Here is a 25,679-nt window from a genome sequence, read left to right on the forward strand (position 1 = left end):
GCAGTCAGACGGAGGATCACATTCACCCTAGGGCTATCATGCTCGTATTCAGTCATCTAGGCGCTTTCCTTGTTTTTAGTCGACTAGTAGTGATTCTCTACTCTGTACTCTCAGCCTCTTTCATTCTTACATTCCTCATCTCAACTTCAAGTACTCATAGTGGAAAATGGTACGGAATTTTTCCTGCCGCGCAGAATGCAAAATTAAGGTGTCTAATGAACATGATCAGGACGGGGAGGAGTACGAGTTTCCGTTCCTACAGGAGGTCTACACTCCATGCGATGCGCCAAAGGTCGAGTAAGTCATATCATATCGCCAGTAGTTGGTTTAATCCAACCTGACTTTTGATCCTGCTCTTATCCAGCTTGGTATTTGTCCACGGACTGAACCCTCGTGGTCGAAACGATCATCCATTCGAGACATGGACCCATTCAAACGGGAAGTTCTGGCCAAAGGACTTCCTGGCGGAAGATATTGGCTATGCTCGAGTCTTTGTCTATGGGTATAATTCGAACATCACAAATTCGCAGACCATGTCGACGGCGAGCATCAAGGATCATGCGAATACACTGTTGAACCTGTTAGATATGGAGCGGATTCCCTCCTTGGTAATCGGAACACCTCGGGGACAAATATACAGGAAACAAGTGAATGCTGACGTTTCTCACAGCATTCCATGCCACCGAAGGTCATTTTCATTGGACATAGTTTGGGTGGTTTGGTCATCAAGCAGGTGAGTGGTAGCATCATCCTCATGAATGCTTGCTAACATCCAATGCGACTTTCATAGGCGCTTCTCAATGCGAATGAGGATCCCAAGTATAACTCGATCCGTGTAGCAACTTCAGGGCTCGTATTCTTCGGCACTCCGCATCGAGGCGCAAAGGCTGTCGAGTTGGGCAAGATCGCAGCGCGAGTTGCAAGATTTGTCTCGAAAGGTCACGCGAGTAATGATCTCCTCGATTGTTTGGAGCACAACTCTATGTTCACGCGACAGATGTCCGATCGATTTCGCCACCAGCTGGAAGACTATCGTGTTATTAGCTTCATTGAAGGGAAAGAAGTGCAGATTGGAGGTATCGGACCAGCATCTCTGAGCCATGTAAGTGAAAGAAAAGAATACTCCTCGAGATTTTACAGTGTTGACACAATCAAAATAGTTGGTTGTTGATGAAGAGTCTGCCGTCCTAGGCCTTTCTGGCATGCGCGAAACTCAACTGAAACTCGATGCAGACCACTCTCAGATGTGCAAGGTGGCATCGCGAGGACCTATGTACCGATTAATCAAGGGAAATATCAAACAGATGGCAGACCAGGCACTGATAGCAGACCAAGGCTATGTTCCTCAGTCATCCCCTCATCCGTCGACGGGTCGATCTCCACCTCCTGTTCCCCCTCGCATGCATTCCAATAGTAGTGCGTCGTATGCGCCACCTGGAGGTGGAAGACCCAATGAGCCTACACAGCGAATAGTTGGATCGGTATTCGTCGCTCAAGATAAGGATCCACGATCGATCCGGTCTGCCGAACTAAAGAACCTTGCCAGATGGGAGGAATCACGAGATATCGACTACCAGATATTTCAGGACCATCTGAGAACTCTCGGAGCCGACCATCTGAGCACCTTGTCTATGGGATACAATCTGGCTGAAATGGAGCTGGAAGCCAACTATCTATCCAAAGCAACTGAATGGACTACGTGGGTTTCTGATAATTCCCAACGCGTGTTCGGAACACGGCATCCGCTGGCTATGAAAACCGAGAGCTTGATGGCAGAGATCCTATGCGCCAAGGGCAAATATCAAGAGGCTGAGTCCATCTGTGCCAATGTGCTTGCCCGACAGCAAATGACAATCGGCGAAGACCATTTTGACACTCTGGACACGCGTCGACGTCTAGGCGCGGCTTATAATGGTCTGCACCGACGAGCGAATGCTCTCATGACAGCAGAGAAGATCGCCGAGACAATGAAGCGGCTCTTGGGCGAGAACCATATTCGCGTATTTGGTGCTATCCTGGATACCCTTGAATGGATTCTTTATAACCATGAGGATACCACATACGTGACTGTGCATCTACAGCCTGATGTACGACAAGCGGTGGAAATGTTACCACATGTCCATGAGGAAATTAAAGCCAGTCTTGACCAAACGCATCCGTTGACAATCCGCGCTTTATCGCTTGTTGGTCGAGGCTACACCCGTGCAGAGCAAACAGTCGAGGCCTCTGAGACACTCCGTCGTGCTCTGGCAATTTGCGAAGAGACATATGGTCCCGATCATCCACAGACAATGGATATTGTGAGCAGTATTGGTATCATGTATGCCTTCCAAACTCCCCAACAACTTCTCACGGCCAGATCGCGATCTGAAGCCCTTCCTTGGTTGATCCGATACCTTGAATGGTGCGAGCGACGTCGAGGTCTCGATAACCCCGAAACACAAATCATCTTGGAGATGCTGGGTAATCTCCATTTTGCAACAAATGAATACGCGCCCGCTCAGAAATATTATGAGCGTGCTCTGATTGCATATGGCGGAGCGAATCCTGCGGCGACGCAACGCATCAGTACCAATCTTCAGCTGTGTCGAGCAAATACTATGTTTACTAATCGCACAGGTAGCGGGTCGGATATAAGGAACTTTTTGTCTGCTTTGAAACGATTTTAAAGTGTTCGGTTGAAGACTACATGTGTTTTACTTTGAGATTATTTGTGAATATTAAAGAGAATATTGTATTCGACTACCTGCTTGGGTATCACGCTCACGATTCACATAACAGTTCCCGCAGGCTATATAGGATATCATGACTTAAGCATGCGCAGTCTTTCATAACATGTTATCATAAAGTTACTAGAACCATGATCGTCGTCGTGGGAAATATGGTAGATCGACAGGGTTTCTAGTTGGAGAACTTCTCGGGGACCTTCTTGCTATACGGTAAAAGTGTTATTAGCAACGAGCCAAATATTTGAACCTGCGTGGTCTCTTACCCAGTGAGGGATTCAAACTTCTCACGAGCGGTATCGGTGATCTTCTCGTTGGTTTCGCGCATCTTGGAAGAGTGGGGATCGACCTTGCCGCCACCGAACTTGGACTCGAGGGAGTCAAGACCTTGAACCGTTGTAAGCAGAAGATCAAGGCTACTCTAGAAAGAGAGCCACTTACCCTTGTCAAGGTAGTCTTCATTGCCAGAAGCCTGGTTTGAGTTGGAGCCAGAGCTAGAGCTAGAGCCACCACCCAGCTTGGAAGCGAGACCAGAGAGCTTATCCATTATGTTGATGTGTGGTAATATGAATGTTCAGTAAGAGATAAAAGCGATGGTTGGAGACAAAACTGCTCGTGCAGGAGAAAACAGGCCTTTTATAAGGAATCAACATTATGATACATCATACATCTTCTTGGCCTGGTATCGTCATTGCTGCGCTCGGATCAGGTCGATATCTAAGATTTACCCCGCACCCTCTTTGTGTCTACCCTGTGGCTAGGTCATAAAAGTGTAAATTGTTTGGATCTGAGGTCATCGAGCGCTGATCTGATCTGAATGCGTATGGAGTTGTTAATTGGATGTGGCGTAGAACATTGCATATTGGCATACGTCATTGAACGAGGGCTTTGAGGTTGCCTCAGGCAGAAATCGTTGGTGGCCTGATGGCCAAAAATAGGTCAATTCTGACAAATTTGGAAACCTCAGGCTTCAGGATACTGACAGAACACGGGTGCATAACTAGCCCAATTGGGTTAGTTCAAACCACTATTAGATGGAGAGCTCTGATTGGTCGAACCAGAATGGATCACATGACCGATCAGGTGATCTCCAGGCAGAATTTATGTGCGTAATTATCAGAAGGAGAGAATCAGACCTGTTGATACATCCCATTGCGACCGCCTACTGCATTAGACCACATAGTCTGTCAGATACCAAGACTAGGCACGCGCGGAATCCCTTGCTCTACGATGCAGTTTTGTACAACTTCTGCTCCCGCCGAGTCTCTTGCCCTACAGTAGGGCAATCTTACTCAAATTCCTCTTCCACAGATGCCTTTTCGTAATTCGAAGTCAAATTTCGTGGTCCTGGATCTGGTGCACTTTTTGCCTGACCCGTCATAGGAGAAGGTTCTGGCACTTTGCACTTTTGAGAAAACGCCGAGTCCTAATAACGCAAATATTGTTATAAACCAAGTGACGAAGTTATTTGGAGTGCTACTCACCTCGCTGAAAGAATTCGAATCGCCTTCTTGTTCACCCCGTTGCCCGGACCGTCAAACTGGGGAATATTCTCCTGTGGGTTTCGCAGTGTTCCATCAGAGTCAATCAAGGATGGGGTCCCATTTAATGACCCTGCAGTCTCGGTGAACTGAATGATCTCATTAAGAACTGCCTCGGCGGGTCGCCATGCAGATAACTTCAAATTCTTTTCTCTGACAGCATCGTTCCTCCACCACAGCTCACCTCGCACAACGATAGCTTCGTCCGATAAGCCTTTCTCCCAGACATCATGTGTTATCTGACAATAAACATCATTATCCTTCAGTTTGAAAGTGCTGAGATCGGCTTTTCTCCAATGTTTCCAACTACCCTGGAACACATAAAGCTCTCCATTCTCGAGACCAAGCTGGTCGCACCGGATAGGAAATCGGTAAGAGATAATTCGCGATTCTTTGTGGAGCCAGTAGATGCGACCAAATACTGTGCAAACTCTCTCCCATCCTGAAAGTTCAAAGTGATCATCATCTTCCTCTTCAGGGCGATGCCAGAAGCAGCGTTTCTCTCTGCCTTTTGCGTATGTATCGACGTAAAATAGTCGATTGCGGTCATCTATTCGCCAGTCCCACCCCTCTGGTAGAACTGGAATATTCTCAATAGGATGTCGCTCCTCTTTTGAGAGAGCTCTCCATGTTATTGTCTCGATCTTCGGCAACGGATAATCTGCTTTTTTCGCTCCTTCATCGGTTGGCGTGTAAGTTGGGCCTGGCTGTGGTTGCGGCTGTGACTGTGGCTGTGGCTGTGGTTGTGGTTGCGGTTGCGGATATGGATAAGGTTGTGCATATGATGGCTGCGGAGGTGGAGTTTGATACGTTCGATTTCCACCCATAAATGGATTTTGGGGTGCATGATTTTGCTGGGCGTCATTTGAATAGAAAGGGCTTTGCGTCTGTTGATAATAGTCAGGCGCAGCAGTAGTTGGGGGCACGTAGTATGAATACGGAAAATGCTGCTGAGGATATTGTTGCGAGTTCTGTTGGGTATATGGCTGTTGTGGTCCTTGCGGATACTGCTGCGGACTCTGGCCATTTCCTGAAAAGTAAGAATCTGCAGGGCGATAAGGAGGCTGTTGCGGGGGTTGTTGAGGATTCTGCCCATATGTGTTATAGTAAGGCTCTCCTGTAGTATGAGATGGCTGTTGTGGATGATGCTGGGGAGTATTCTGCTGGTTCGAAGGGGGAAAACCGGCAAAAAATTGATCGAAAAGCTCCTTAGGATCGAGGTCAGCTTGTTGATCCGCCTTGGGAGTTTCTTTCGGTGGTGTGTTGTTCGTCGATCTGCCCTTGTTTTGGGGCTTAGATTGGGACTTTGATGGTTTGGGTTCGCGAGCTTCCACAAGCGGTCCTTCAGCAGTTTGAGATTTCTTTGGAGGTTGAGATCTTGATGATTTGGCATTGCGCGCTTCTTTTCGAGGCGCAGGGTTCGGATTCTGTGTGGGTTTACGCTCGCGTACAGTCGCTGCGGAGCTCCATTGATCATCTGCTAAACTTCCTCGACGTCGGGGTGTGTACTGCTTTTTCCGACCAAAACCTGAGCCCCATTCAACATCATTGCTCTCGGGGGACTCAGTAGGCACGGGCAATGGGGGAGATCTCTCTGGCGGCGTATCCCTATGAGTAGGTTCGGGATTCGGGTTTAGTTGAGAGCTTCGCGCGTTTGGAGTGGTGGATCTGCGCGATTCTTCGGAGTCTCTAAGTTCCGTTAGCAATTGCATATCCCATATACCGAGGGTAAGAAATGGAGCGGGTAAAGCTTCTTAGCTTTATTTGGGAGACACACTCTTCTATATCTTCATCTGGGTCATGCCGCAGGTCATGAAGATGAGCCTTGAGGTCAGGGGCGTGCTTGCGGATATCAGAACTTCGAAATCCCAGTTTAATGAGATCCCTACGAAATTCTCGCCAGACATGTTTGTCATCATCGTCGTATGTAGTCATTACTGAAGCAATCGAGGCGGCATCACTTCTTTGGTTTTGGTTTCGGCCCCGGCGCAGGAATGCGCGAAGCTCGTTCACCAACGAAGGAAGAGAGCTGTCTACCGGGCCATGGTTGTGCATATGAACTATGATAATCAGTACGTAACCTTGTTATGGCATGTATGAGAACAAACTTTGTCCTATAAATCATGATCAGTGATCCAATTTTCTTTGCTTTAGTATAACGGACTTACCGATGATTTCGTGGCGGTCCCCGGAGATATTCCCAAGGGTCACCCCAAAGTTATCTACGGCACCATACCGTGTAGCGCCCTGCGAGTCGGCCGGTGGCATTTGACTCTCTCTGGCCTCAACAGAGGGTGACATCTAGCCGGCTCAGTAGAGAGGATCTAGATACAGGTAGTCTTCTTGGATCAGAAATGAAGACGGAATGTGAAGGAAGGCCAAGGAACTGGCTCTCAGATCCCTCCGATCAGGTGATGATTACGAAAGGTTCACCGAGGTAATCGTGCTGCTCATTCAAAAATACGAACGGCTCGCTTCGAAGGTTCACCTGGGTGAAAGACTAACCCTTTTGTTCTTGCGGACCGTTGAGCCGCATACAACGTGGACCAATCGATTCTGGTGGCTGCGTTCAGCTGCCCACGGATTCCCTTGCAGGAATTCATTCTTGTCCAATCGTTAGCACCGAAAGTGTGATACGACTTGCATATCCATCCCGGATGTCCTATAATGTTCTGCATGGCGTATGCAGTAGATTTGTGAGGGGGTAAGCAGAGAGGCATTGTCCGTATTAACACCAGCCCCCACAAGCCGAAGGAACATGCAGAATCGCCCTGGCAAAATATTAATATCCCTCATAAGTCCGTTTTGTATGCAAAGTGAATTTTTTGGGTGAAAGGAAAGTGGAGTTAGAACGTTGACTTTCAAGCTATTTGAACTTCACCTGGGCAGTGATAACCTTGGAAGGAGTGGTGGAATCCGACGCCGATCATGGATAGTCAAAGATCCATCGCAGACTACACGGTTGGGTGGATATGCGCCCTTCCTGTGGAACTTGCCGCTGCCAAAGCAATACTTGATGAAACCCATCCACGAATCTCTCGAATCGATCACGGTATCTATACACTGGGCGCGCTGGATGGTCATAATATCGTTATTGCATGCCTTCCCGCGGGTGTATATGGAACCTCATCAGCATCCATCGTTGCAACTCAAATGCTTCACGCATTCCCCAGTATCATTTTTGGCTTAATGGTAGGTATTGGAGGGGGCGTCCCAAGCGAGAGGGCTGACATTCGGCTGGGGGATGTCGTGGTGAGCAGGCCTGTGGGTTCATTTGGCGGCGTTGTTCAGTATGACTATGGGAAAGAAGTTGGGAATGGCAAAGTCAAACACACCGGATCTCTGAATAAACCTCCTCCATTTCTTCTTTCTGCGATAGGAGATCTTGAAGCGAATCACTCTATCGACTTCTCAGAAATACCCTCATACCTTTCTAAAATGCTCAGACGCCATCCAGCCATGAAGAAGTTTAGGTACCCTGGCTCACAATCCGACACGCTTTATGAAGCTGAATATTATCACATTGACTCGCGTGATGGGACCTGCAAACGTTGTTCTAAGCGACACTCGGTTTATCGTCCACCCAGATCCTCCGACGGTCCAGTTATACATTATGGCTTGATTGCGTCAGGGAATAAAGTTATGCGTGATGGTGTAACTCGTGATCATATCGCGGACGAACTTGGGGGTGATGTCATTTGTTTTGAAATGGAGGCAGCGGGACTAATGGACATTTTCCCCTGTATCGTTATTCGAGGGATATGTGACTACGCTGACTCGCACAAGAATAAGAGCTGGCAACCTTATGCAGCTGCTACAGCAGCTGCCTATGCAAAGGAGCTTCTCTCTGTTGTTCCTGCTCGACATAAACTTGAAAAAACACTACAGATGGGGCTTTCCTCTGATGAATTTACTCCTATGAAACGGGAGGCCTCTTCCAAAAATTCCAGGAGACAGTCATTCGATGATGGCAGCTTGGGCTCGAGGAATCATCCTTATCGAGTCAGTTTATTCACTTCAATCCACTCACTTTAAACAAGAACAACAGCCACATATGCTATTGCCGCATAGTCATTAGAGCTAACTCTCATCGTACAGCCCACGGTTCATCAAGGCGAGGTCTACTTTCAAGGGCCAGTTTCAAATCACGGGGGTACCATCATGGGTAATATAAATTCTACCGGAGGCCAAGGTGTGCGGATTGTAGGTTCAAACAATGTAAGTGGTAGTATTCCAGGTTCCATTGTCTTGCTAAATCGCAGCCTGTGGGATATCATGTTAATCAGATGTTTAGAGCCCTCATAATCTAGGCCCAGACTCAGAAGATTTTCAAAGGGGATGGTCTTTTGAAGACCAAGGGGGATACTAATCTTGTCATTCATGATTCTTCAAATTTCTTCCTATTTTAATTATTCCAAGGTTGGTCAGACAGAAACTGGAAATTTCCGTGATCTGACTCAAGTGCTAGAGAGCATTGTTAGTACTGTATATTGGGATACATCTTTCTTTTGCAAGCTAATAATCATTTCAGATTCTATAACCCGCATATATTTCTTTTTACATAATAAAAAATGCGAGTTTCTGCACAGCTACGTTTTCCAAGGTTCTCTTATATCAAACCCATTCGACTCATGGTCCAAGCTTGCACATATGAGCTCTCTACGCCGTGTCATGAACAATTAAATGATTTCTTTCACTTGACCTTGCAAATCCTCTTGAATCTCCTTGACAGCTTAGCTACAAGTTCAAATATCTAAACCAATCTCGAACATCATTTGTGGAGTGCCTTATTCTTCACATGTTTCGCAAATCCTCTTGAATCTCCTTGACAGCTTAGCTACAAGTTCAAATATCTAAACCAATCTCGAACATCATTTGTGGAGTGCCTTATTCTTCACATGTTTCACATAAAGACATAGCATAGCCTCTCAACATTTTGAAAGTCACACAATCGTATTTCTGAGTGATTATGACAGAATTCTTTCATTGAATACCTATATATGTGTCTCTTAATTTATCCGAACTCATGGAAGAGATGGTGATATCAATGTACTTTTTCATTCACTTTGAAATGTATCATTTGCACAGTGAATAGGTCCCTGAACACCACCTATCCAGGAAAATGACCAATTACTACGGCCAATATCCCCTTTTAGCCTTTACGATAGCCCTTATTCCTTTTCAAATCATTCTCGTTATACTGAGGCTACCATGTCGGCCGCTCATATATCTCAAATACCGTATTTGGTGCCAAATACCGTGTGGAATACTGTAAAAATATGGTATTCTCTGATATTAGTATTTTTTGGGTATTTGACCGACTACGGTTTTTGGTGAAATACCGTAGTCGATAAATATTTACCTTGGGGCAAAGTTTTGATGCGTCGTGCGACAACAAACCACAACAAACCACATCAGAGTCTTATAGATACTAATGGGAGAGAGAAGATTGAATAGACTAAATAGCCTAGGGATAAACACAACAATAAATAGATCTCTAAGTCCACTGGTTCAATTCCTGAGTAAAGCACTTTAAATTAAAAATATAAAGTAAACATATAGAATAGACACATAAAGTATATATAAATATATAAATATACCATAGATAGATATATATAAATATAAACAGAAAGTAGCACCTTGAAAAAGAAGAAAGAAAGAAAGAAAGGAAGGAAGAAAACAAAAAAAGGCAAATAATTCTTTTGATATAAAAAATCAATCAAATACTGTATTTGGGAAAAGTACCAAACTTTTAACAGTATTCTTCCAAATACCGTATTTTCTCAAATACTAGTACCGTTAAACTACCGTTGTGGAGAGGGTATTTCAAACATATAAATTGCCGGCATGGTAGTCACTCGGCGTAAAACACGCTTGCCATTTGGGTTAGATGATTATACAATTATACTCACCTTGATATTGCATCTGATCTGGTATGCAGTAGTCTTTGGTATGTATGATCAGACATTCCCTATTCAATGAACATTCAAATGTTCAAATTTTCTGAAATATTGAAAGCGCTTGAAGATCTTGAAATAACACAACCTATAGCTGGCTCAATCTACTTTTTGAAGGCTCGTTCTGGGGGGGAAATCGGAAACAGATCTATCTTTGATAAAGCAGCATGGAAAATACCGTACTGCAGCAGTCTTTCTCTACACTATCAACGTCATCCTACCCAAAGTTTCGATCCTTTTCCTATATCGGAGAATCTTCGTCCTCAATATAGTCAGAGTTCTGAGCACCATATTGATATGGGTTCTTGCTGTCACATTTCTCATTCACTTGAATCTTTTATTTTTCACGTGTCAACCATTTGCTGCATCTTGGGATCCGACCATACTTGGAGCGAAATGTTTCAATCTGCACGCCTGCTATACATATGGTAGCGTCCCAAACATTGTCACTGATTTGATCATGCTTCTCCTTCCCATGCCGGTGGTCTGGTCACTTCACACCAGTATACGCACAAAAATTCAATTAACCTTAACATTTGCTATAGGTGGTCTGTGAGTTGTGCTACTTCCGGATCCCATTGATTTTACTAACAAATACTCATTTAATGTTGCAGAGGGTTGATCTTTTCGATCTGGCGGTTCACATCTTCTCTTTTGAGTGGAAGCAACTATATCAATACGAAAAACATAATTCTCAGTGTAGCCGAGGCGGCACTCCATCTGATTTGTGCATGCATCATCACGTTTAAGCCACCGATGGACTCTACTACCATTAGTATCAGGCCGAAACAGTGGTATCGCAAAATACATTCAGCTTTCAGAACGAAGAATCTTTCCAAACATGATTCACAGGAAGAGTGGGTAGTCTTGGAGTAGACTGATCACAGACTTCCAGACTAGGATATTGCGTTGGATCCCACATGTGCACTTGATTCTTACTGCACAGGCGACATTTTGATATCCTTCCAACTATCTTCACTCTCCTCTCTTGTCATGGCTCAGTCTTTTTCATTTCCCATGTTCAATTTGTCGTGGCGCAGTTTTTTTTTTTCTCTGGCATTTTCTTTTTCTTTTCTTTCCTGTTCTTCTTTTCTTTTCTGTCTTCGGGTTTATCATTTGAGACATTGAGAAAATAAAAGTATGGCTGGATTCTCCTCTCACAGACTCTATTGCATACTCAAAATATGAATTATAGACGAGAAACTGCATCCATATAGGAGACTGCATTCGCCAGAACTGCTCATGATCGTATTCAATTTGCTCAGTCTCGCTCCCGAGTAGGCGAAACATGGGCGGAAAGTACCGACTGAGTCCGCTCCGCTCAGGTACGCTCGGGCCTAGAGCATTCTCGGCTAAACTGCTAATTGACTCGCAGAGGAATGTTCAGATGTCAATAACAGCTCATCTTGAATTGAGAGTATGTTGTATTTTCTTTTCAGAGTTAGATCAAGCAGACTTCTTTTGTATCAATACCGAGACTAATATACCCTTAATAGTATCTCCTTCAACCTCGGGGTAAGCTGCCCCGAGTGGGCATATGGGGACTCGGGCTCCCCCGCGCTCCACATTCAATAACTAAAATCCCACGGATTCCCACCATTTTCCCCATAGGTAACTAGCCAATAGAATGTGCCGAGGACCCTCATTCGAGCTACCCCAATTTCCAAATCAGACCTCTCTCAGCAGGATCTGCTGCTCTGGTGAGTTCATCTTGCTCTTGCCTCCCCGGGGAACCCTTGGCGTCTAAGTCGGAGTTGCGCCGAGTACTCTGCACCACCTGATCTTGCGTGAATCTCATATAAAGATTGACCAGTCTGCAGAGGTCATTAAGTGCAAAATCAGGGTCCCTTGATTGCTAACACCAAAACTATGTCTAAGGTCCCAGAGCAGGTCGAGCACCAGGAAACCTTGTCAAAGGGTACTGAGCTTGAGCAAGATGCACTCTACCAAGCATACGTCTCGAAGAGCCCAGAATGGCACCAGAATATGACTCGCGGCCTTTTACGCAAGGTAGACCTGCATCTCTTGCCGTTCTTGATTCTTATGTATTTGCTTAATTTCCTCGATCGCAAGTAAGAGTCCCCTTGAAAATCCTGGTCCTTCTAAGCTGATGATTATACTCTAGCAATCTGTCACAAGCGCGTCTAGGGTCACTTGAAAAAGACCTGGGCATGAAAGGAACCGACTATAACTTGGCAACAAGTATCTTATTTGTTGGATATTTGCTTATGCAATTGCCTTCTAATTTGATCCTCACCCGTATTCGACCTTCACTATTCCTGGGAATAGCAATGGCTATTTGGTAAGTCGATGAGGTGAGCCAAACCTAGCAATATGCATACTAATGATTATCTCAGGGGTGTGATTTCTGCTTGTCAGGCGGCTGTTCAGTCGTTTTCAGGACTTGTAGTTACACGATTCTTCCTCGGATTTGTTGAGGCTCCTTTTTTCCCAGGAGCCGTCATGCTGATGTGAGTCACCTCATCGCGTAACATGATCAGCCAATATTTCAATATCTGACTTTCTCTTTAGGTCGAGTTGGTATACTAGACAAGAGGTAAGCTTGCTCCTTGATTGGAAAAGAAGAACCCTTCTAATGCATAATATAGTTGAGTCATCGCATTGCCTGGTTCTATGCAGGCAGCTCGTTGGCCAATGCCTTCGGTGGACTACTTGGAGCCGGTGTCCTCGGTAATCTAGACGGTTCGCATGGAATAGCTGGATGGCGCTGGCTCTTCATCATTGAAGGCAGCATTACCGTTGGTGTCTCTCTCTTGGCAGCGTAAGTCATCTCACGGAGATCACCCGACTTAATCATTCTAATTTCTCTTTAGCATTTCCCTTCCTAATTACCCTGCTACCACATCATGGCTAGATGCACAGGAACAATCATATGCTCAATGGCGTCTCATGCATGATGCAGGTGAAGCAGATGATGCCAAGTCGACCAGTATCAAGGAGGCGTTGAGCCTGGTATTTGCTGATAAGCGCATCTACCTGTTTATTCTGATTCAACACACCTCTTTGCTCTCTCAAAACTTCCAGTACTTCTTCCCAACAATCGTTCAAACCCTCGGCTACAACAATATTGAGACTCTTCTGATCACCGCACCTGTATGGATCGCGACATTCCTCATCTCCCTCCTTGTCACCTGGACATCCGGCCGAACGAACGATCGCAGCATCCACATTATTTGCCTGATGCTTGTGAGTGTTATTGGAGGAATAATTTGCACCGCGACCACAAACACTGGTGCCCGGTTCTTTGCCATGTTTCTGTAAGTCACTCATATTTTTCCACGATGATTATCGAAATGTCGCTGACTCTGACTTTCTTAGTATGCCGCTGGGTGCTGTCTCAGCATACCAGATCATTCTCGCTTGGGTTGCAAACTCATTTGCTAGACCCCTCGTCAAACGATCCGCAGCAATTGCAATTGCTAACATGATCGGTAACACGGCTTCAATCTATGGAAGTTACATGTGGCCTGACTCTTCTGGTCCACGATACATTCCTGGGGGTAGTGCTACTGCTGCGATTGCACTCATAGTAGCCATTATGGCATTTGTGATTCGCAAAGTTCATATGAATATGAACCGAAAATTGGATGAAATGGAGTCATCGCAAGACTTGCCGTCTGATGAGATGCATGAGTCGGAAATCAGGACCACCGGATTCCGTTATATTCTATGAGAGGCCCCTGATTGAAGTGAAACCCCCAGCTTTCAAATATTTGTGATTACGAAATAGCGACTGTGAAAATATTTCCAATTAAGGTAGTCAGACCTTGAAATAGAATTTTAGAAATTTCCAATTTCGATTTCCAGAGAATGGGGGCGATGATTTTATCTTACCGGTCTGGGTACTAATTTCTTCGGTGGCGCGCGCGTCAAGTCCATTATGATGACTTCGAGTTTTTCCCCCTCCGTCAACTCTTCAATCTCATCATAACCTCCATTCATAACTATGGCGCAGACATATGATGAGACCTTTCCATTTCGCGGGAATGGTGTTGAGGTGACTGGTTTATTGAAAAGAGGGAAAGGTGAAGGAAGGGATCTGCCGCTTATTGTCCTAATCCACGGTGGGGCCATAAACGCCGCGTACTTTGACAACCCAAGTTTCTCGTAAGTCATGGTTGCTGAAGAAAACTCCCCAACAGACATTGGAATCATTTATCTATATCATCTATGCTAACCCTGGAATCAGTTACCCTGCCATCTTGAGCGAACGTGGCCACAATGTATTGAATATTCAACGGGCGGGTTATGGCGGGAACCCCTTGCCAACCAGCAAAACACCAATCGCCGATTCAATATCAGTCATCACAGACTTAATAGATGAAGTCTACCGTTATCAAGTGGGGAATAGAGGAGGCGTGATCATTTTTGGTCACTCACTCGGAGGGGCCACGACGCTTGCCATCGCAGCCCAATCAGAGTTACCGTTCCCCCTGCTCGGAGTGGGCGCATTAGGCATTGTGCCATCGCCTACGAAAAGTGGTCTATTTCAAGAAGAGAACCCCGCACGGAAAGGGAGGCGATCTGTAGTTAAAAAGGAGACCAGGTCGCTCTTCACTCGAATGTTTGGTCCAGTCAAGTATATCGACGAGAATCTGTTTACTGCTGACGCACTTATCGCGACATCTGAAAAACGTATGGCCTGTGAAACTTGAGGGAAGGAAACGAAGCTTGAACTAGGCTAACATTTCCCTTCTAGCTGTGAAAGCTGAAATTGTTGAGTACGAAGAGATCGAGTGGCATGATCGCTTGGTAAACGAAATATTCCCATCAGTTAAGGTACTCCCCACTTACGTCATTTGTCATACTGTACACGATGCTGAACTCAACAGGTGCCCGTTCAATATCTTGCTGCAGAATACGAAATAGCTTGGTGGGGAAGAATAGAGGCCAAACCAAGATTCGATAGAGTCTCGAAACTCTTCATAGCCTCGTCCTATGTTGAAGCGGAACTACTACTTGACGGCGGCCACAACTACGAATTCAGCATCAACTCTTCAAAACTACTCGACCTTAGACTTAATTTTATTGCCAAGATGGTATGCATCTCAATTATTTCAGGAGATTGATTTCAAAATTTTTGCTGACCGTGTCAGATGGAACGCACCGACTTGCACTCTACTGCTTTTACCTCAATTCCTGTCTTGGATTTTTCTCTATCCCTATCCCCGTAACAAAACCTGCCTTTCTCGCACAGCTCCGCGATGCTTTAATCAATGTTGGCTTTTTCTACCTACAAAGGCCGCCCGTTTCACCCGATCTTCGATCTGCTCTTATCAAGAAGGGATTGGAACTATTCGAGTGCCCGGTAGAAAAGAAGCTAGAGATTGAAATGGTGAACAGTCCCCATTTCTTGGGCTATTCTAGACTTGGAGCTGAGATTACTGCTCTGAAATCCGACCATCGCGAGCAATTTGATGTGAGTTTTGTGTCCATTATGTGTCAAAAATTTACTAATCTAGATGCTAGTTTGGTACGGAGCTTCCAGCTCCTGGTTCCGATGAACCCCCGTACAGAAACATTGTTGGGCCTAACCAGGTGCGTAAATTATTAAATTCTGGTCAATCACAACCACTGATTGTCATTACAGTGGCCAGATGAAACCTCGGTCCCGGGATTTCGTAATACTCTCGAAGAATACCTAGCCGAAGTCAGTCAACTGGCATCATCGTTCACGGAGCTTATTGCAGAAGCGTTGGATCTCCCAGCAACGGCATTGAATCAAGCATTTGAAACTCCTCAACAACATAAACTCAAACTAATCAGATACCCTACTCCACCACTCTCCCACGACTCAGATTCTGGATTCCAGGGAGTCGGTCCTCATAAAGACTCCGGCTTCGTGACTTTTCTTCTCCAAGCTACATCACATCATGGCTTGGAGGTACAGAATAAAGAAGGGCAATGGATCCCTGCTTCACCAATCCCAGATTCCTTCGTGGTGAACATTGGCCGAGCTCTCGAGGCGTTGACTGGAGGCATTTGTACAGCGACTACCCATCGTGTTTCGCTGCGAAAAGAGAACTTCATCGACCCTAATGGCAATCCACTTGGGGCACGATTTTCATTCCCTTTTTTCCAAGGAGTCAGCCTCGATCTCTCCGCCGACAAAATCAATATAGTCATTCCAGAGCATATTCGAGACCTTGTGAAGGATGAGAAAGTCAAATCTGATGCTGAAGCAACATTCAACGACATATTCAAGAACAAGATTGGTGAAGGCACATTTATCGCTCGGATAACGAGTCATCAGGATGTTGGACAACGATGGTATCCCGATATACTGGCAAAGGCTCTGAAGGGCCAACAGGATTTTGTGACTCAATAAACCCCCACTTTTCATATCTATGGTTATAGAACAATCGAGATTGCATTTCTGACTCTTATGGGTCAAGCGCGGGATGAAGTTGCAGATTGACATATGTAGGATTTGATAGTTGCAGTGCGTGCCCCGTAGATGCGGGGGTAGTAACAAGGGGACATGCTACAGTGGTGTTTTCTTATTCTAGAACAGTCTGGGGTAGAGCATAAATAAGTTTAGCATTATTCCTCATACGTGTTTCCCTTCATCACGTTCAACTCGAGGATTCTTTTAGCATTCTAGAAGCTGCTATGCTGTGGAGAAAGTTGTTGGTTGGGCTGTTTATCACGTCGGGGGTGGCGGCACAGTCCACCGACGGGTTATACAGCCTCGTCAAGCGGAGACTGCCGAACCATGTTGGCGATTTTCAATTTAACCTGGTGTCAAATATCACCGGAGGCGATGATGGTTATGATCAATTCATAGTTCAGAGTACATCAAACGGCACTATCGTCGTTCAGGGAACCTCTCTCAGTGCTCTTTCGTCGGGGTAGGTTCACAACATCGGCTTTCTTCCGAGATTGGACATGCTTACTGATGATAATTAGTCTCCATCGCTACCTGACTGATGCTTTACACGTCGATATCTGGTGGTTTATTGGCAGTCGATTGGATCAGGCCCCTGCTAAGTTACCTCGCCTTAGTTCACCGATTCGTGGCTCGAGCACTGTTCCTTGGAGATACCACTTTAACACTGGTAAGCCTACCCCGATAAGTTTTCAGGCGTCCATATCATAACATCTATTTTTAGTCACTTTTTCCTATACAACGGCATTTTGGTCATGGGAAGAATGGGAGACCCAGCTCGACTGGATGGCCCTTCGCGGGATCAATCTCCCCCTTGCATGGGTCGGCGCCGAGAAGATTATGGTAGAGGTGTTCGAGGAAATTGGCCTAACCGAGGCTGAGATCGCTACATTCTTAAGTGGACCAGCTTTCCAAGCATGGAACCGATTTGGAAATATTCAAGGCTCATGGGGTGGTGATCTACCGCGATCATGGATCGAGCAGCAATTCGCGCTTCAGAAACAGATTGTGCGTCGCATGGTCGAACTCGGCATGACACCTGTGCTTCCTGCTTTTACAGGCTTTGTCCCTGAAAACATCACTCGCGTGTACCCGGATGCGAGTATCGTGCGGTCGGATGATTGGGGTGAATTTCCAATCCTCTACTCCAACGACACCTTCCTTGAACCATTTGATGACCACTTTGCTGAGATGCAGAGCAGCTTTCTGCGTAAACAGCAGGATGCTTATGGGAACATCACACACGTTTATACCTTGGATCAATACAACGAAATGAATCCTTCTTCGGGTGATCTGAATTATCTGCGCAATGTGACCAGCACTACATGGCAGAGTTTGAAGAATGTAGACCCGGAAGCTATCTGGATGATGCAGGGTTGGCTGTTCTACAGTGCGTCTGACTTTTGGACCGATGAGCGGGTGGAGGCTTATCTCTCTGGTGTCGAGGATAACGACGACATGTTGATCTTGGATCTATTCTCAGAGTCTGAGCCTCAGTGGCGTCGGACTGACTCTTACTATGGAAAGCCGTGGATTTGGTGTCAGTTGCATGACTACGGAGGTAACATGGGATTCTACGGCCAGATATCAAACATCACGCAGAACTCTTCACAGGCCCGAACTGAATCCTCCAATATGGTTGGCTTCGGGCTGAGCCCCGAGGGGCAAGAAGGCAATGAGATTGTTTATGACTTGCTTCTTGATCAGGCATGGTCGAAAAGCCCAATCAATACCAAGGAATATTTTCGAAAATGGGTGACAAGTCGGTATGCTGGCTCTGGATCCGTCCCTCAAGGGCTTTACGATGCCTGGGAAGCTATGCGAACAACTGTCTATGATAACACTGACCTAACGGAGATCACCGCTGTGATCAAGTCCATCTTTGAGCTCGAACCTGACGTTGACGGTCTTGTCAATGTGACTGGTAGCCATGGCACTGAATTGACATACAACCCATCAGTTGTTATTAAAGCGTGGCAGTCTGTGTACGAGGCCGGTACTTCGAACTCCAAATTGTGGGAGAATCCAGCATACCAACACGATATGGTGGATATTACACGCCAGGTCATGGCGAATGGTTTCATTCCGCTATACGAGAACTTGATCACTACATGGAATAGTTCCAATCCTAAGAATTCTACCCTTTCGCAAGAAGGACAGACGATCATCGAGCTTCTAACAGACCTGGACTCGGTTCTTTTGACAAATGAAAACTTTCGCTTCTCAACCTGGATTGACTCTGCTCTATCCTGGGCTCAAGGCAACGGAAGCCAAGCAGCTTATCTGGAATATAATGCACGAAATCAAATCACACTTTGGGGTCCCCGCGGCGAGATTACAGACTACGCTTCCAAGCAGTGGGGTGGTCTTTTGTCGTCATATTATGTTCCACGGTGGAAAATGTTCATTGAATATCTAAAATCGACACCTGCTTCGGCCTATAACGGTATTACGCTGCAGGATAGACTGTTGAGTTTCGAACTTGGTTGGCAGACAGAGAGATGGTCGGATTCAGAGCCTGATGGTGATGCTGCGGATCTTAAGAAAGTGATCACTCGTGTTCAGCAGCGTTGGGCATCTTTATTTCAGACTGCATGATACGATGCATGGGTCTGAGTCTTAGGCACGCCTAAACCAGCGCATCTCCTTGACTGTACAGAGATAAATGCAGGGGATAGCTTTATTATTTCACTTGAAAAGAAACATTTATCACGCTGCTATTGGATTATAATTCACTAATACCATAAAAGGATGGCCAGCCCGAGGCGATGTTACGTTCAACAAATCGAGCCATTGGTAATCAAGCTTGTGGGCCAGGGATCGACTTCCACCGAATTATGCGTTGTCCATCCGAGATAGGGGATTCTATTTCGAGAGGACTAAATCCGACTAATGAATTACTTCATCGAGGTCTTAGTGGATTTCCTACTTGGAGGTAGTCGTATGAAACATGAGCGGGGATGTGGACATTCTGCGAATTATCAAAATTCTCGAATCTCAATCTCTGATTCTAAAAGATCATAGACCATTCTAGCCAAATGAGGATCCCAACGGTCTTATCGCATGGCATTTTCGCATGGCGTTTCCCCGGTGCGGGGGCCTTAACGCTACCTAATCCCAATCTATCTGATTAGAAATGCACATTTAGGTGCTATCCGCTTAACTCCGACCAATCCCTGTTTGGCTCTAATCGCAATCGTAATCATAATCATTAGGCTATGATGTGAATTAGAGTCCCAATGGCTCTTCTTTTGTCATTCTACAACTTGCTCAATCATCTTAATCAACACCAAGATGGCAGATACTGAAATCCAAACCGATACGACGACATCTGAGCGAACACCGCTCATTGCGCCAACAACACCCAAACATGACGCGATTTCCAGCCTGAGTGGTCCAAGAATTCTGGGAATTGTCGTTTTAATGGCCCTCCTCATATTCATTCAAGGTCTGGATGAGATAAATGCATGATTCCATAAGACAATATGCTGACTTACTACGTTTCTACTAGCTACCAATATCTCTATGATGACAACCGCCCAATCTGAAATTGCCGCTGACTTAGATGCCTATGACCAGGCGACTTGGTTCACTGCATCATTCATGGTAAATTAAGTAAGGAGAATGGGATGAAAGAAGCTTGGGTTCTAATATCATAAAGATTGCAAGCTCGAGCGTCACTCCCCTAGCCGGACGACTGTCGGCCATTTTCACACCACGGATCTGTCTCGTTTTCTCGAGCGTCATTTTGGCAATTGGTCTTTTCATTACTGCCGCTGCGCCTTCACTAGGATTCTTCCTATTGGGACGTGCTGTTTCGGGCTGGGGATGTGGTGGATTAATGAGTATAACGATCATCTTAGCGCTGGACCTCGCTAGCGCTAAACGACGAGGACTCGTAATTGGGCTTATTAGCTCCGGTTATACAACAGGAATTTCGTCAGGCGCTGTTATAGCTGGTCTTTTGACTCCGATAATGGGATGGGTATGTTATTTCACGAGTGTGATGTCTGAGGGGTGCTCGCAATAACTTGCTGATGTTGATAGCGTATCATATTTTGGATCCAAGCGCCTATTGCGTTATCTCTTGGTCCCCTTCTCTTCTGGGCTATTCCACCGCCATCGAATGATAGTAATTCATTGACGTCGGGAAATGTGCTTGCGAGTCTTGCTCGCATAGACTATGCCGGTGCCTTGACACTGGTAAGTTCAGTCAAATATCACACAGACTGCTCCTGCTAATTGCTATACAGACCAGTGGATTTGTCTTATTTCTAACCAGCTTAGCGTCACCTGAGATTCTTCTCTGGCCTATTCCAGTATCAGTAGGGCTTCTTGTAAGCTTCTATTTCATTGAGTCTCGATGGGCCCAAGAACCAATTATACCTGTTCGAATTCTCTTGAATCGCGGTGTATTGCTATCGTCCCTTGCCGGTGTCGGTATGATGATGGCTAGATGGGCCGTTGTTTTCTTCACTCCGTCCTATGCAATTGCAGTCCGTGGATGGGCTCCAGCCTCGGCAGGTCTTATCCTCATTCCAACAAATGCGGGATTCGGCAGTGGCGGGTTGCTTGTAGGATGGCTTCATATCCGTAAAGCGGGCAGTTACTACTTGTAAGTTCTCCTTCCGCACGGGATCGATGAAGCCCATAAATTGACTCCCCATCCTAGTTCATCTCTGATTATTTTTGTCCTATTCGCCGCCGTCACCGCTGCTCTCGCAGTTCTATCATCGGAGGACTCCCCAGCATCTCTGTATATGGCGATGACATTCCTTAACGGAATGTTCGCCGGAGCTTTGGTTAATTATACACTGTCTCACCTGCTATATCTTACCAATCCCAAGCTCCACTATATCGTGAGTGCGCTTTTCACCACTTTCCGGGGATTCGCAGGGAGCTTCGGATCTGCCATTGGCGGAGGCTTCTTTACCCGAATCCTGAAAGGAGCATTGGAGGAGGGATTCGCTCAGCATGGGCTTCCACCAAAGCCAGATCTAGTTCGCACTCTCCTCGGTAGTCCTGCTACAGTTGGAAAATTGACCGGAATTGAGCACTTGATCGCGAAGCAAAGTTTTGAGCATGCATTCCGCATGTTGTTCATGGCTGGTTGTGCTGTGGCATTGGTATCCGCAGTCATTCAGGCGGGAACTGGGTGGACACAGGACCACAAAACAGAAGAGGATTCTGAGGATGAGACCCTTTAAGGATCCAGCTAGATCATTGATTCCAAGAGTCATTTCCATAACATAGCTCTGAATAAACAGACTACCTAAATCATAATAGAAGTGGCAAAATATCGCCTGTAATCCGCGGGCGGCGTCAGAGCCGCTTATCTAATCCACCTTTTTGGTGCCTGGATGCCTGCACAGCAGCTTCTTTGAATGATAGCTCACCTCTCATCTCACTCTCTTTCATTCTTCACCCCACATTCTCTGGAGCAAATTTCTGCATCTACCACGTCTCCCATTCAAGATGCCGCGCGCCGTTCGAGGTAAATCATCCCCTTATCTCCTAAAAAGTCTCCCATGTCTAAACAACCTACTCCAGGTCTTCTTATCCAATGCGATCCTTCGATCAAAGCCATGATTCTGAAATACGATGAGGAGCGACATGACTACATTGTGGAGGATCTGGATGATGACAACCATCTGGTTATTAAAGAGAGTCAGCTTGAAAACTTGAAGGCTCGCCTGGACCGTGTATGTGATCACTGAGTCTTATATATTGCGGCTCTGCACAGTTTATGCAGACTGCGCCTCCATCATGAGCATATCTAACATACATACACTTAGGATCTTGATGAGAAGATGCTGCTGCTTGATTTATCCGAGTCTGAGTAATGCGACCGTTCACAGACCTATCGCAACCTACCGATGCCCACCACCGAAATTACTAGACCCAGACACGTTCACGTCAGATTTCTCCCTCGATATTCAACCTCCCCTTTCATGGCAAAACTTCATCTCCATTCCATGACCAAGGAACAACGCTCTCCGAACTAGATCGATTTGCGAAGGTTTTCTATGAAATCAAATCTCGAGCTCCTGCTCTCACAGCGCCTGTGTCATGCGGTCGGCCGTACACCACCTTAATACCATCAGCCTGGAATTTGGAAACAATTTACGAGATTGCATGGCAGACAAATGATTGATATACCATGGCTGCCGGAGACAAAGGTTTAAGAGTGAACGGTTACTACCTCCATCACTGATGCATTAGTGATCACTATGGGACTTAGTGACACCATAATGTGCACATCTATATCTAGTCACCTACGCTGCATAGACTTTTTTTTTAAGCGCTATGAATGCATTCTTTGATCTATCATTGCATGTCACGAGAATCATCCAAACCAATGAATGTCAAATGCCCCTGTAGCTATAGCCTTGATTCCTACCCATGACCCTCGACAAGGTCTCATATTTCGTACGAGTATTTGCTTCTCCCTCGTTAGAGATTGAAGTATTTAGCCATTTCGTAAGCTGAACCCTGGTGCTATGCTCGCCCTGATGCCCTGGGGTGATCTAGATTTCTTATGTAATCCTAGAAACGTGGAGAAGGATCCACTTACTGCTAGGATCTACAAGTATCAACTAGACCGGGGCTGGCATACACAATGAAGTGTCAAAGAGAACCTTCGAAGTCGCTACAGGTAGCTGGCAGGTTCCAGATGATTCAATTTTGACAGGTGCTTAGTGGAATATTCCGGCGTTTGCCTGCCCTCGTTTATTAAAACCCCCTCTGCCTCTTCCTTCTTCTCTCCTTCTCACAACAACACATCTCTTCCTTCGCAAGCCTCAAGCTTCCAACCATCATTTTCAAACAACGCTTCAAGCCTCCTGTGACCACTCCAAGCCTCATGATGTTCTCCCTTCACTGCCCCAACGCCGGCTTCCGTCACCCGGTTTTCGATACCATTACCAATCCGGACCACTTCGACCACCCTGGTCCTAAGGACTTTGCCCAACGCGCTTTCAACCCTCGCTTTGATATCCACGAGACTGATGATGCCTACCATCTTGATGGTGAACTGCCTGGTCTCACCCAGAAGGACATTGATATCGAACTCTCCGATCCCTTGACTCTCGTCATTAAGGGTCGTACTGAGCGCGAGTATCACCGCACCGAGCCTGAGAATGCAACCGACAAGGCCGATAATGACAACACCAATGTCAAGAAGGACGCTCACCGTTACTGGGCTAGCGAGCGCACTGTTGGCGAGTTCCGACGTACTTTCTCATTCCCCTCGCACGTGAAGCAGGATGCCGTCAAGGCCAGCCTGAAGAACGGTGTTCTTTCCATTCACGTTCCCAAGGCTATCGCCACCGTCCCCAAGAAGATCACTATCCAGTAGACAACTGGTCTTCTTGCCTTTCTTATGCGTCCATTTGCCAGTTTCTGCACATGACGTGACGCTGCTTACGACTTCGCAATGATTTTGTTTTGATAACATGGCTGGACGGAGTTCTCGGGTTTTTATTATCCTTTGGTTTGAGGATAGATTTATCATTGCAATTTGTCAAGTCTAAGAGACTTTATTGAACTTCTCATTATCCCAACATCTTTTTTCCAGTCGAGTACATGTGATACTGCATTTATGTACTACAGCACAGTTGCGCTTCCCCACACTAGTAAATATGCGGGGCGATAAGGACCTTATCCGGACCGAGGCTCATTCTCATGCCGAAAATATTTATACTGCACATTTCCCCCTTGGCCCGTGAGATCACTTGTTAATAATCGATAAGAGCTTCTCTGTATTCCTTGAACGCCCGGTTGAAAGCCTGATAGTATACACCTGAATAATTTTCCATTTCGTGTCATAGAATCTATCTCACCAACTTCACCCCAATTCCCTTCTTTCTATACCCATCGGACCCAGCAACTATGACGCAAGAATACGCGCCCAAGCACTTCAATGTCAGCTTCCCAGCCAACCGCCCATATGTTGCCCATGTCGAAATCAACAGAGCAGAGAAGATGAACTCATTCATCGAGGCGTAAGTGTCTTACTCATCTCCATCCCAATGACATCACTAAAATCAGGCTAGCATGTGGCTCGAGATGGGTCAGCTCTTTGACCGACTTTCCGACGATTCCAACGTACGCGCAATCGTCCTCAGCGGTGCAGGTGATAAAGCATTTACCACGGGTCTCGATGTAAAGGCTGCGTCCCAGGGTAACGTTCTCTCCTCAGAAGAAACAGGACAGGATGCGGCGCGCAAGGCCACAGCATTTCGTCGCCATATCGCCGAGTTCCAAGGCTGCATTACTGCTGTTGAGAGATGCGAGAAATCCGTTATTGTCGCTATGCATGGATACAGCTTTGGTCTTGCGATCGATTTGTCTACAGCGGCGGATGTACGATTATGCTCGCGGGATGTGAAATTCTCAGTGAAGGAAGTGGATATTGGCCTTGCAGCTGATATTGGTACATTAAGCCGACTGCCGAAGGTTGTTGGAAGCTTTGGGTGGGTGAAAGAGGTGGCTCTAACAGCGCGGGTCTTTGGCGCTGATGAAGCGCTGCGTGTTGGATTTGTAAATGGCGTTTACGAGGACAAGCGGGAGACTGTTTCTGCGGCTCTGGAGATGGCTTCTCTTATTGCGAGTAAGAGTCCTGTTGCAGTTCAGGGAACTAAGGAGATCTTGAATTGGTCGCGCGATCACTCAGTGCAGGATGGGTTACGCTATACGGGAGTGTGGAATGGCGCGGCTTTACAGACTAAGGATGTGGCCTCTGCCCTGCTGTCAGGGATTCAGAAGCGAAAACCTACGTTTGAGAAGCTTTAATTGCTAGCCACTTGGCTGACTGTTCAGTATCATTCTTGTATACTATCATGCAACAAATTTCCAAATTCTTCAATCTGAAGATTCAAACTTGAAATGTTCCTGCTCCCCATTCAATAGCATCCTTAACCACAAATTTCTCATAGAACAACATATGCATCATGTCAGTGCCTTCCATTCTGTGACTCAACTCCAATCTAGTATCAAAATCAATAGAAATGCTTCATTTGAGGGTCAAAAACGTTAAAGCAGCCAA

General features: G+C 46.0%; 11 protein-coding genes across 11 annotated transcripts; 9 read left to right on the forward strand and 2 right to left on the reverse strand.

The window, feature by feature from the left end:
* Positions 1-166: 166 nt before the first annotated feature.
* On the forward strand, positions 167-2,669 carry N7483_004961 (LipA and NB-ARC domain protein; the record flags this gene model as incomplete). The annotated part of the gene is made up of 6 exons (XM_057088398.1): positions 167-169; positions 230-297; positions 365-608; positions 671-733; positions 791-1,102; positions 1,161-2,669. 6 exons carry the CDS (start codon positions 167-169, stop codon positions 2,667-2,669), a joined length of 2,199 nt encoding a protein of 732 aa, XP_056948227.1.
* Positions 2,670-2,901: 232 nt separating this feature from the next.
* On the reverse strand, positions 2,902-3,273 carry N7483_004962 (uncharacterized protein; the record flags this gene model as incomplete). The annotated part of the gene is made up of 3 exons (XM_057088399.1): positions 2,902-2,932; positions 2,993-3,113; positions 3,168-3,273. The coding sequence occupies 3 exons, from the start codon at positions 3,271-3,273 to the stop codon at positions 2,902-2,904; spliced, it is 258 nt and encodes an 85-aa protein (XP_056948228.1).
* A 933-nt stretch (positions 3,274-4,206) lies between these two features.
* N7483_004963 (uncharacterized protein) lies at positions 4,207-6,568 on the reverse strand (the record flags this gene model as incomplete). The annotated part of the gene is made up of 3 exons (XM_057088400.1): positions 4,207-5,956; positions 6,045-6,327; positions 6,436-6,568. The coding sequence occupies 3 exons, from the start codon at positions 6,566-6,568 to the stop codon at positions 4,207-4,209; spliced, it is 2,166 nt and encodes a 721-aa protein (XP_056948229.1).
* A 627-nt stretch (positions 6,569-7,195) lies between these two features.
* N7483_004964 (5'-methylthioadenosine/S-adenosylhomocysteine nucleosidase family protein) lies at positions 7,196-8,302 on the forward strand (the record flags this gene model as incomplete). The annotated part of the gene is made up of 1 exon (XM_057088401.1): positions 7,196-8,302. One exon carries the CDS (start codon positions 7,196-7,198, stop codon positions 8,300-8,302), a length of 1,107 nt encoding a protein of 368 aa, XP_056948230.1.
* A 3,791-nt stretch (positions 8,303-12,093) lies between these two features.
* Positions 12,094-13,918, forward strand: N7483_004965 (putative MFS transporter; the record flags this gene model as incomplete). Its single annotated transcript, XM_057088402.1, has 7 exons — positions 12,094-12,296; positions 12,350-12,526; positions 12,582-12,695; positions 12,757-12,781; positions 12,834-13,006; positions 13,059-13,502; positions 13,564-13,918. The coding sequence occupies 7 exons, from the start codon at positions 12,094-12,096 to the stop codon at positions 13,916-13,918; spliced, it is 1,491 nt and encodes a 496-aa protein (XP_056948231.1).
* A 1,363-nt stretch (positions 13,919-15,281) lies between these two features.
* N7483_004966 (isopenicillin N synthase family dioxygenase) lies at positions 15,282-16,573 on the forward strand (the record flags this gene model as incomplete). Its single annotated transcript, XM_057088403.1, has 3 exons — positions 15,282-15,284; positions 15,443-15,664; positions 15,836-16,573. 3 exons carry the CDS (start codon positions 15,282-15,284, stop codon positions 16,571-16,573), a joined length of 963 nt encoding a protein of 320 aa, XP_056948232.1.
* Positions 16,574-17,143: 570 nt separating this feature from the next.
* Positions 17,144-19,231, forward strand: N7483_004967 (alpha-N-acetylglucosaminidase; the record flags this gene model as incomplete). Its single annotated transcript, XM_057088404.1, has 2 exons — positions 17,144-17,303; positions 17,358-19,231. 2 exons carry the CDS (start codon positions 17,144-17,146, stop codon positions 19,229-19,231), a joined length of 2,034 nt encoding a protein of 677 aa, XP_056948233.1.
* A 696-nt stretch (positions 19,232-19,927) lies between these two features.
* Positions 19,928-21,840, forward strand: N7483_004968 (putative MFS multidrug transporter; the record flags this gene model as incomplete). Its single annotated transcript, XM_057088405.1, has 6 exons — positions 19,928-20,081; positions 20,145-20,239; positions 20,295-20,618; positions 20,681-20,836; positions 20,887-21,248; positions 21,306-21,840. The coding sequence occupies 6 exons, from the start codon at positions 19,928-19,930 to the stop codon at positions 21,838-21,840; spliced, it is 1,626 nt and encodes a 541-aa protein (XP_056948234.1).
* A 268-nt stretch (positions 21,841-22,108) lies between these two features.
* Positions 22,109-22,476, forward strand: tfb5 (TFIIH complex subunit TFB5; the record flags this gene model as incomplete). The annotated part of the gene is made up of 3 exons (XM_057088406.1): positions 22,109-22,127; positions 22,184-22,335; positions 22,429-22,476. 3 exons carry the CDS (start codon positions 22,109-22,111, stop codon positions 22,474-22,476), a joined length of 219 nt encoding a protein of 72 aa, XP_056948235.1.
* Positions 22,477-23,498: 1,022 nt separating this feature from the next.
* Positions 23,499-23,990, forward strand: N7483_004970 (Hsp20/alpha crystallin family protein; the record flags this gene model as incomplete). The annotated part of the gene is made up of 1 exon (XM_057088407.1): positions 23,499-23,990. The coding sequence occupies one exon, from the start codon at positions 23,499-23,501 to the stop codon at positions 23,988-23,990; it is 492 nt and encodes a 163-aa protein (XP_056948236.1).
* Positions 23,991-24,523: 533 nt separating this feature from the next.
* On the forward strand, positions 24,524-25,426 carry N7483_004971 (enoyl-CoA hydratase/isomerase family protein; the record flags this gene model as incomplete). The annotated part of the gene is made up of 2 exons (XM_057088408.1): positions 24,524-24,636; positions 24,688-25,426. 2 exons carry the CDS (start codon positions 24,524-24,526, stop codon positions 25,424-25,426), a joined length of 852 nt encoding a protein of 283 aa, XP_056948237.1.
* Positions 25,427-25,679: the final 253 nt, after the last annotated feature.

This window comes from Penicillium malachiteum (genome assembly GCF_028827825.1).
Source record: "Penicillium malachiteum strain IBT 17515 chromosome Unknown utg000002l:1.0-8849297.0:1.0-8852440.0, whole genome shotgun sequence".
Lineage (NCBI taxonomy): Eukaryota > Fungi > Ascomycota > Eurotiomycetes > Eurotiales > Aspergillaceae > Penicillium > Penicillium malachiteum.